General features: G+C 35.7%; 1 protein-coding gene and 1 pseudogene across 1 annotated transcript; one reads left to right on the top strand and one right to left on the bottom strand.

Annotated features, from left to right (window-relative positions):
- Window positions 1–4418: 4418 nt before the first annotated feature.
- Window positions 4419–6030, top strand: LOC120167898 (proliferating cell nuclear antigen). Its single transcript, XM_039176783.1, has 4 exons — window positions 4419–4737; window positions 5232–5384; window positions 5495–5592; window positions 5695–6030. Exons 1-4 carry the CDS (start codon window positions 4419–4421, stop codon window positions 5923–5925), a joined length of 801 nt encoding a protein of 266 aa, XP_039032714.1. The 3' UTR covers window positions 5926–6030.
- Window positions 6031–8611: 2581 nt separating this feature from the next.
- LOC120168025 lies at window positions 8612–10134 on the bottom strand (annotated as a pseudogene).
- Window positions 10135–10572: the final 438 nt, after the last annotated feature.

Here is a 10572-nt window from a genome sequence, read left to right as displayed (position 1 = left end):
TGCAGTAAGGTCTTAGCCTGAACATAAAGTAGATGTGCCTACGGTAAGGTCTTAGTAGTAAGAGACTATGCCTAAAATACTTCCTCTAATCATACCCCCAATGATAGTGAAAATAATAGTTTAGTTTACAAAACATTAATTCATGCCAAATTCCAGAATCAAATACATAAATACTGTAACCAGAGATCATGTTGGAAATATACAGAAACCACATATCAGAAGTCAAAGCATATAGTAAAATAGATGTCATACGGTCTGAGTATTAATATCATTTTAATTTTTAAAATATTTCAGACATATAGTTTAAAACAGTACTGTAACACCAGTAGGAACACACTAGAGGGCCCAATTTAGTTCTCGTGAGAACTTGACAATTATAAGAAAAATGAATGATGAACTTCAGATAGAATTCAAACTGAGCTCAGAATTGAGATCTCTATTAAAGGGTTCGATAGCTAACAGATCAAATCAGACATTCAAGAGCTGATACATCGGGTAATTTAGGTTCCAGATACATTAGCAGAGTATTCTGGAACTATGACATCAGGGTTATTCATGATTTTAGATATATCATAAAGGTTCCAATATTCAGGCATGAAAGGCATTTTAGTCTCTTGATTCTTGAAGAAACTTTGGCAAGACGACTTATAAGGATAAATAAAAATTTGTAGTATTCAAGATTTATAATAGCTTTATCGACTCCCAAGTCAAATCGAACTACATAGGTCTCATTATTATGGTATATACCCAGAACTCCGATAGAAACACTTCACGGATGTTGATTTATTAATTCCATTGCACCTTGAAGTTGAAAAATTTATCTTCTTAACTTTCTTACACGGATACCAAGGATATTCAATTGCATTCGTACATCATTTATTTAGTTTTATTCTCGTATTAAATGGGTATTAGAAATAACTGACATATCTAGGTCGTACTACATAAACCTTGTGGCCAATACAACATTTAAAGCTTAATCGATATTTCCATAACTTATCCAAAGTATTTCACTTAATCCAAGTCATGAGGGTATTTATTCATTTCAGAACTCGATGGTATTTTGGTTATTTTAAAGCTCGGGGGTATTTTGTAACAACCCGAAACACATATTAGTAGTTTGGGTCAACCCGAGACCCAAAGTTTGAGCTAAATGGACCCTAAAGTATAGTGGACCAAGTTTATTGTTTTTGGGCTTGAGTTAGGGCCCAAGAGTTTTGGTGGTTAGTTATATGTATTGTGTAAATTAGAAATTTTATGGATTAAAAGTGTAGTTTACCTATGGTTAATTTTGAAAGGTGAAAACCCTCTCATATATTTTGTTTTTATGTGAACCAATCCCCTTTATCTTCTTACCAAATACTATTATTCTTTCTTCCATCTTCCATTCCAAGTGAGAGTTGAAGCATGTCAAGTCCAGTGTGGTGAAAGTAAGGTGAGAATGTCAATCTTCATCCTCCAAGCTTTGTTTTAAGTTCCATTTCATTAGTTTTATGCATAGAACCAAAAATGGGTATTGAGAGGTTTGTCGGAATCTATGGATTCTAGCTAAGTTTTGAGTTATAGGGAGTTTGTTAATCAGTTTATGCTCAAATTCACTTTTAATGGACTTTGAATTATATTTGAAAACTTTGAATAAATTCAACCAAGCCCAAAAACATTTTTCCTTAATTTGTTATATCAAAATATTATAAAACATGGTTCAACAAAGTTTGTTTAGGTGTTATTCAACCCCTGGATGGATTGGTAATCCATTTTCTCATTTTATTTAGTGAATGAGATAGGATAAAGCTCAAGAGTTAAAGGAAAAGAAAAGTTGAAAATTGAGTGAGTTGAGAAAGTTTCTAGCCATCCAAGGAGCAAGATAATACATTTACAACTCTTCTATACTCTTAGTGAGTTATTAGAAGTTCAAGATAGTTTAAAGTTTGAGTTGAGCATGATAAGCATTTTCATGGTGAAATTTTTGTTTTAGAGTTATAAATGTGTTTAAAGCCTCTATTATGACCCTTGTTGATCAAATAAAACTTTAAGCATGTTTGGGCACCTCAATAAGGTCTTTGGGATTGAAAAATAGAGTTTTTCGTGCTTGTTTTATGACTTCTTTAGGTAGAGTATCGATACTATAGGGATAATATCGATACTTGTTTTTGGTTTCTGGGTAAAATCGTGTTTTCTAGGTAGGAATATCGAAACTCTTTTAAGAGTTTCGAAACTTTGGGTCATAGTTTTGAAACTCCCATAAAGTATTGAAACTGAGCAGTCCATAATGCTTAAAAGTATCGATAATGATATAAAGTATCGAAACTTTTGTAGGAGTATCGATACTCTTGGGCTAGTATCGATACTTTAAGTCTGTTTTGGGCAAACATGTCAGTTTTTAAGGGAATTAGACTTGAGGTACCCAAACTCTTCATTATATAATCAAATAAGACTACAAGTGAGAATATTAATTATATTAATATTACACTTAGAAACAAGATCAATTAGGATGACATAAAAATAGCTTTGGATGATACTCGGGAAACGATCATGACATCCAAGTTCCTTTAGAAAATGCCAACATTATCGAAAGTATAGATTCAGTCCAAATATATCCTTAGGTAGTGAATGAGGCACTTAAATCTAACTAGCTTGGCCGCAAAGTCCGACACTCAAGGAGTAGGCTAGTCGAGGGGGTTGACCGATGCAGAGATTCTGGGCAACCAACCTCGGTAGACTAGAGGGGTTTGTGAGCTCCGAGATGCAAAACCCTTAGCCGCACCACAGTATCTACCATAGAGTAGATAATGCAATATACGAGTATACTCACTATTGCAGTTATTAGTTAGCTTGAGCATGACATGAACACTTTTAGTATGACTTAGTTGTTAGTGTGACACTAGGCTAGTTAGTTCAATATTTGGAATTTGTTTCTTTACGCAGGTTAGTCAAGGAGCAGTCCGAGGAGTTTTTAACAACATTGACCCAGACCCATATAGTGTAGAGTACGTCTCAGGTTCATCTTTAGAGGGCATAAATAATTGTAAACCTCAATTTGTATATTTTTGTATGAGTCATAACTCATTTTAAACTATGGTCTGTATGATTTAAATATTATTTTGGGATTTTCTAATGAAAACTATTTATTTAAATTATGGTTGATTTATTTTTAGCATGAGTGGTTACAAATGTTCATTTTAAAATGAAAAAAAAAATGGTTAAACACTCTAGTGGTTCCGTATAACATTTTGATTGGTCGATTGTATGTCGTACTGATTTAAGGTGTTACATATTTGGTGTATTTATGTCATTTTTAATAAATTCAGTCATATAGAGTGCTTTCGAAAAAAAATACTTTTCAGGAGTTGTTCAGAAATAAGAAATTTAGATCGTAACTTCTAAGAAGTTAAAAAGTTACTGTCAGAAATTTCCCAGACAAATAATGAGTTTTACAAGTAAATCGGTAGTCCTATCAGATCAAAACTTAATTCTTAGGTTAAGTCCACCATTAGAGAAAATCCATGTCCTTTTTAAACCTTGAGGGAGTGTTAAACTGCTTCTAAATTGGTTATTCTGTTTTAGCTTTTTCTAGAAGCTGAGTTAGCTAATTTGGCAGGCTTATATAAGTTGGGCCTCTTGTATTCTTGTACTCACAGTAATACAAATACCTTTGTTCATCTTTTTCATTCCTTCATTATATGATTGATTGTTCTTTGGTTTATTGATAAATGAGATACTCAAACTTCTTAAAAAATTATTGTAATAACTATTTTTACATTTAATATGACCATTTAATCAATGGTTTCTATCATTGACTATTATAATATTGATGTGACGATACACAATATTAACATAATGATCTACTATGATTAGTGACATGGTAAAAAATTAATCAAAAAAATATTAAGATGAAATCATCACTTTAATGCAGTAACATTTAATGTTACACAATGCACGCATGATATATTATGTATATATAACATGTAAGGAAAAAACAGAAATATCATATAAAATATAAAGATGAAATCATCAAATGATTTCATTGGATAAATGTAGTGGTATTTTGTACGAATCAAATTATCTTAACAATTGAAGAAATAATTGTTATTCTTAGAAGTTTCAAATTTGAGCTCCAACGATAGTAGTGAAGGTGATTTGAATCAAAATTTTAGTGTGTTAATTATTTTAATATGTTTAAGCTAATATCGACTTATATATATACATATTAACTAGTATAAGATAATTAATATTTTAAATCAAAATTTGTTTTCTATAGATATAAACCCTTACATTTTGGCGGGAATCAAGAGCATCAAGCCCCGCCAGTTGAACCTTAGAATTCCGCTTTTCTATAAACACCCAATAGTATTCTCGCTTTATCACTAAAAACCCTAGCTAGCCATTATCTCTCCCAAAAGTAGCAAAAAAAACCCTCCAAAATGCTGGAGCTCAGGCTAGTTCAAGGTTCGCTTCTAAAGAAAGTCTTGGAAGCGATTAAGGACTTGGTCAACGATGCCAACTTCGACTGTTCGGCGACGGGATTTTCATTGCAGGCCATGGACTCCAGTCACGTGGCTCTGGTGGCTCTCTTGCTGAGATCGGAAGGGTTCGAACACTATCGTTGCGATAGGAACATCTCCATGGGAATGAATCTCGGTAACATGTCCAAGATGCTTAAATGCGCCGGAAATGATGATATCATCACAATCAAGGCTGACGATGGTGGTGATACTGTTACTTTCATGTTTGAGAGCCCCAGTAAGTTATTTACTTTTCTGGATACTTTGCTCATGTTTCTTTGAGTTGGGTTTTGAGGTTATTTGGATTTATCTTTTTGCGTCCAGGGATACGGGATCATTGCGAATTTGTGTTTTTGAGTGTTTAATTGCGGTTTTATCCTATTTAACGATTATGTTTGGAAAAGAATCCATGTCTTTGATTGCTGGAAAATGATGGAAAACTATAGGGAGCTATGTAAACTGTGAAAATATTGTTTATTTTCAGTAGTTATGGTAATTGGTAATTTCTTTCTTTCTTTACGGGTTATGGAAGATAAACAAAAGATTAGAATGTTTATATACCACTTGTCCTAATTCGAAAGCAAGATGGATATTCTTTGTGCTTGTTCAATTGTAATAACATTAGACGTTCCCCAATTTTTTGTGTCAAAAGACTTGCCAATGTTTTTTTTTATGTAGTGTTGAACTGACATTTTGAGTACATTTCTTTATGCATGTGCTAATGGATTAAAGCTCAAGATAAGATATCGGATTTTGAGATGAAGCTAATGGATATCGATAGTGAACACCTTGGAATCCCAGAAGCAGAGTACCATGCTATTGTTAGGATGCCTTCGGCTGAATTTGCAAGGATTTGTAAGGATCTTGCAAGCATTGGTGATACCGGTACTAAAATATTTTTGCATTTTAAGAATTTATAATTTATGGATCCATTGGTATCCCCTTTTATATTTTTAATTGATTGGAGATGTTAATTCTCTCTGATGTTGTTGCAGTTGTCATCTCTGTTACTAAGGAAGGTGTCAAGTTTTCCACAAGGGGCGACATCGGAACTGCAAATATTGTTCTTAGGCAAAATACCACTGTAGATAAAGTATTTCCTTTGGCCTTGGTCCATTGTGTTCGTTCCTTTTTTCCCCCTGCAAGTATTGTAATTTGATGACATCTTGTTGATTTCTGGATGGAAAAATTGCAGCCGGAAGAAGCAACAATTATAGAGATGAATGAGCCAGTATCATTGACATTTGCATTGAGGTACATGAATTCATTCACGAAGGCAACTCCATTGTCGAGCACAGTGACAATCAGCTTGTCTTCGGAGCTGCCGGTTGTGGTCGAGTATAAGATAGCTGAGATGGGTTATATCAGGTTCTACTTGGCACCCAAAATTGAAGAAGACGAGGAGGAGACTAAGCCACAAGTTTAACTTGATTTTGGCATTGAACTTGTTGTGTTTGATCGTCATTGATGTTTATTGAGGGTTTCAACATGTAGCCTAGCATTTAGATGGATGATAACATTTCTCTTATGTGCTTGGATTTTCTCATGCGTGTTATAAATTACGTGTTCCCTTTATTATTTATCCTTGTTCCATCTGAGCTTTGTGGATGATATGGCTTTGAATAGCTGGATTGCAGAAAGGATAATATCCAGTTAACATTGAGGTCCTAAGGGTGTGGTTATAATATGGACAATACCGACATTGGTGCCTCCCATTTTAATCAATGGAAATGGAAAATGTCAAAATTTCATTCTCGTGGAAGAGAAAACGCCCCTTTTCAGCAGTTGGCTTTTGGGCTCGTCCTGCCGTTGCACCAATGTACATCAATAGTCGAGACTTGGGATGGCAACGGATTGGATTTGGACCAAATCTAGCTAGATCTAGATTCAAATTTATTTTCACATCTTGGATCTAGACTCGTCCTGGATCCATAGGTTTAAAAATTTGGAACCTAGATCCATATTTAATGGATCTCACGGATCTAGGTTCAAAATGGGTTTTTAAAAAAATGATCATTCGACTTATTTTTTAATGCAATAAATCTGTTATTAATTAATTTCACATTATATCTCTAATGGAATAAATATTAATTTTAATACAACTAATAATATAATAAAAAACGATAAACTAAAGTCTCAAAAAACTAAAGTCTCAATACAACTCCAGATTCGGTCTGGTCCAAAATTTTAAGATTCAACCTTATAAAACGAATATGACTCTACGGATTCGGGTTGAGTCCAAAATCTATTGCCATCCCTAGTCAAGACATGAAACAATGGTCCGCCCTTCAGCCATGTTATAAGAATTAAACAACATTTGTACATGTATCAATCAACGTGTGCCTATAAGTTATATATATATATATATCATTTTTTTAATAAATTGATATCTGAACAGATAAGAAAATATGAAATGCACAATATTAGAATCAAAGCTTAGAACCTAACATATTTAGTAGAAGGTGTGATGTATAACCACAAAAGCATTAGAGGTACACATTTTGATTCGCCGTAGTAAAGATATAGCTTAATGGCAACTCGTTACATATAGAGCGCAAATAAGTTAAAAGTTTTAAGTTACCGTGCATATACAAATGGTTTGACCAATTTCATCATGCTACCACAAAAGCACTGGATGAACCTGTGAAATGCTGAATTGATCCCAGAAGCCGTTTCGCAGTTCCGAAATGCCTTATTCTGTAAACTCCTAGCGAGGCAGATGGAGGAATTGTTCATTCAATGGTTGCTTGACTTCGGGAGCTTAGCTTCCAAGGTCTTGACCATTTAAACCGAAGGCAGAAATCATCATCGTCGTAAGTTGGCACCCATGTGTCTTTCCCTCGGGGTATCTCAACGAGGGCAAATGTACCTTCTGTCATGAGATCGTTCCTGGGGAAAGCTGACCAGAAGACAACAGTCACTGTGCTACCTCTCTTGAAAGTTGAGTTAGCGAACATCAGAGCTGACGTCCCCGAAATTTGCACCAGGAGGAGTAGAGTCCATTACGACAGGGGGAAGAAAACCTAGTTAATTCTCTAGAAGATTGGGAGGATGCAGGCCTGGTTCAACAGGTTGGCCTTTGATAAGAGAACTTGCGAGCTTCTGGAACTCCTTCCCTAAGAAACAAGAACTTGTAAAAGAACTAGACAAATAACAAATACGAGATTAGAAATTCCGAACACAAACGAAATCGCAGTCACTATTCCGGAAATTCACATGTTTTCTATAGCCAATAAATGTTAACATTTGGGAAATTATCCATGAAAGTACCACTGATTTGGCACTGACCTCATATCTCTGAACTTGGTACTCCTCGAACGTAGTAATATCCTGTGAATATGTATTAGTCAACCCAGCTATAGTGACACGAATATTACTACCGAATTCTCCATGACCACTGCTTGTAAGCACGGTTTTTACAGCATCAAGAAGACGCCTTCCAGACATTGTCGTAAATTCTGCTTGAAATAAAATGGTGAGAATTCATCCTTATAATTGCACATAGTAAAGAAAAGGAACACAGTGCTCAAAAGGTAACATCAAGAAATGGTAGTAAATATTCAATTCGAAATGAAAAGTGATGATAGAGAAGGAGAAAAACTACTACCTCCAGGTACACTGAGAATGACTAGCTGCGCAATCCGAAGAATCTGTATTGGAAGTATTGAAGGCTGCCAAGATTACGAATGAAGCAAACGCGTCATCAGTGAACTTATGGAAAAAGAACTGCAAGCATTGTTTTAGACATAACAGAAGACACCAGAGAAGTCTATAAGTCAAATGATTCAAAAATACTTCATCAGGCGTTTAAGTAAAGCTCGTGTTATGGCATATCGCTTTCACGTTACGAAGACTTGGTTGGACATATGCCCCCTGAGATATTGTTGCAACTTACCGACCAATCATATGGCTACTTCATTTCACCAGTATCTAGCAAGATGGGCTTTGGATGCTGACAATCAACTTGTTTTTTATCTGGAGTTTTAAGAAAGTCGCGCACGAGCCTCCAGAAAAGGTTTCCCTGACATAACATTCCAACAACATTAATCGTACATAGTAGGAAAACATTAGGCCTGGAAAAACTAAAAGCTGCACTTATATTTCATGCATTCTTAGATCACCTTGTCATCTCCCTGCTTAAAATCAAATGCCAGAGGGCCATCAGTTGTTCCTGCTGCAAAAGCAAATCCCATTGCAGCAGGACATGTTTTAACTACCTCGGAACCACCTCCTGCTTTAGGTATTGTAACCTCAAGCTGGGAAAAGTCTAGAAATGTATGGCGATAGTCGACCTTTCCTTTTAATTGCTCAGATGCTTTGTTAAACAGATCCACAGCTTTATTGAATTGTCTCTCTCCAATAATACGAGTACTCTCAAATTCATCAGGATAACTGCCATATAAAACGCAAAATGCAATTTTAGATCTCAGCCACAACATATATGGCATGACATAAGCGAGCATAGCAGGCAGAGGTATAGTACCCCGGTCCTCTGCCATAGCATAGTTCATTCTTTCCACCACAGGTACTATGATTGAAGTCACAAGGAAGACCAGTGTCGGTACAAAATGCTCCAAGTACATTGGGACTAACATCACCACAATTTGTTTGGCAAATGCAGACACAAATCCTGGTTTATCAGCCTGTCTAAGAGCATTCCTGACACGTCTAGCAGTGCTTGATGTCTTGGTTGCAGGCCTACCAGGAGAAGACTGGAAAGACGCAGCAGGCTCCAGCAACTCATGGTCTACATCAGAAAGACATTAAAGAAATATTACACAGACCCAGCCAGCACATCAAGGAGTTCGAGCTACAAGTTATGGATCTGATAAATAATCTTTCAAGTCAATGCAGAGTTATCGAAACTGAAAGCTAAAAACTTACGATTATGATGACTGCTGGAAATGATGTCCGAGACTCTTCGAGGTATTCCATCAGTATTCAGTTCATTCCTTTTACTACTGTACTTCTCAAACCAATCTTCCATAAATCGTGCTGCTGCACCCTTGTTATCCCCACTGATCAATGAGTTTGTGCGGCTCATTGATGTTCCATGAGTCGCAAACCAGTTGAAGCTACCCACTGGTCATCTACAAACTTTAGAAGGGTCATTTCTTTATCATCATTGTATTTATATTTGCTGCGCTCTGATGCAGGGTTAATGAGATAGGCACTCAGACTACGGTTTACTCCAGCATCCAATAGCTCTCCTGTTGACAAGCAATAATTTTTAAGTATAACCGAATGCATACACCTCTAATATACAGAACAGGGTGGAATTCACATGAAGATAAAACCAAACAATTTCAGAAAACTTCAAGCTGAGAACATATGTTGCCAGAATCAATAAACTGCATATTTCATGTTCCTTACCCTTGTTCACAAAAATAGATCCAGGTTGGAGATTTTCGTGAGCTTGTACAATACTTTTCTCGATGCCATCTACGAGGACATCAAATGACCGACAAACAAAGCCAAGGGATGTAACGATGTACACCACATATTGGAGATAACCACCAGGACCCACATGGGTATGAATACCGCTGATAGCAACATTCAGTTCAGTATATAGGTTCCCATATCTGCAGGTATAAGCAGCAGCTAAATTAGGGTAGACAAGACAAGAGTTAAAATATCAACACCAAATACTTATCAAACTAACAAGCGTTTGAACAAGTATCCCATTTCATCTATTTCAAAGGCTTTGACGTCTTTGGTTCAGTGTTACTTAAGTTAATGCAACATTTTTTTCTAAAAATGAAAAAACAAAAGTCAGACAATAATATTATATCTTAATTTCAAAGATCATGATGAATGAGTTTTAAACTCGAATATGTTCCGCTTTCGTGATGCATATGGTACTTGCTTCAAAGAGATAATAGCATAAACTTCAATCAGGATAGCAGTTTTATATGGTTAAATGTAATCTCCCTCTCGTGGACCAAGCTGTCCGGTAGTCTACTTTTAATGGTGTACCCACAAGTTTCCCAATATTAACTAAGATACCCTCATCGGAATATTTGATAGGCAGGCCTGGGATATGTATCCAGACTACGGTGGACGCAATATTTGC

This window comes from Hibiscus syriacus, unplaced genomic scaffold (genome assembly GCF_006381635.1).
Source record: "Hibiscus syriacus cultivar Baekdansim isolate YM2019G1 unplaced genomic scaffold, ASM638163v2 tig00111708_pilon, whole genome shotgun sequence".
NCBI lineage: Eukaryota > Viridiplantae > Streptophyta > Magnoliopsida > Malvales > Malvaceae > Hibiscus > Hibiscus syriacus.
Note: the sequence above shows the minus strand (reverse complement) of the source record. Positions and strands in the feature narration are given on the sequence as shown.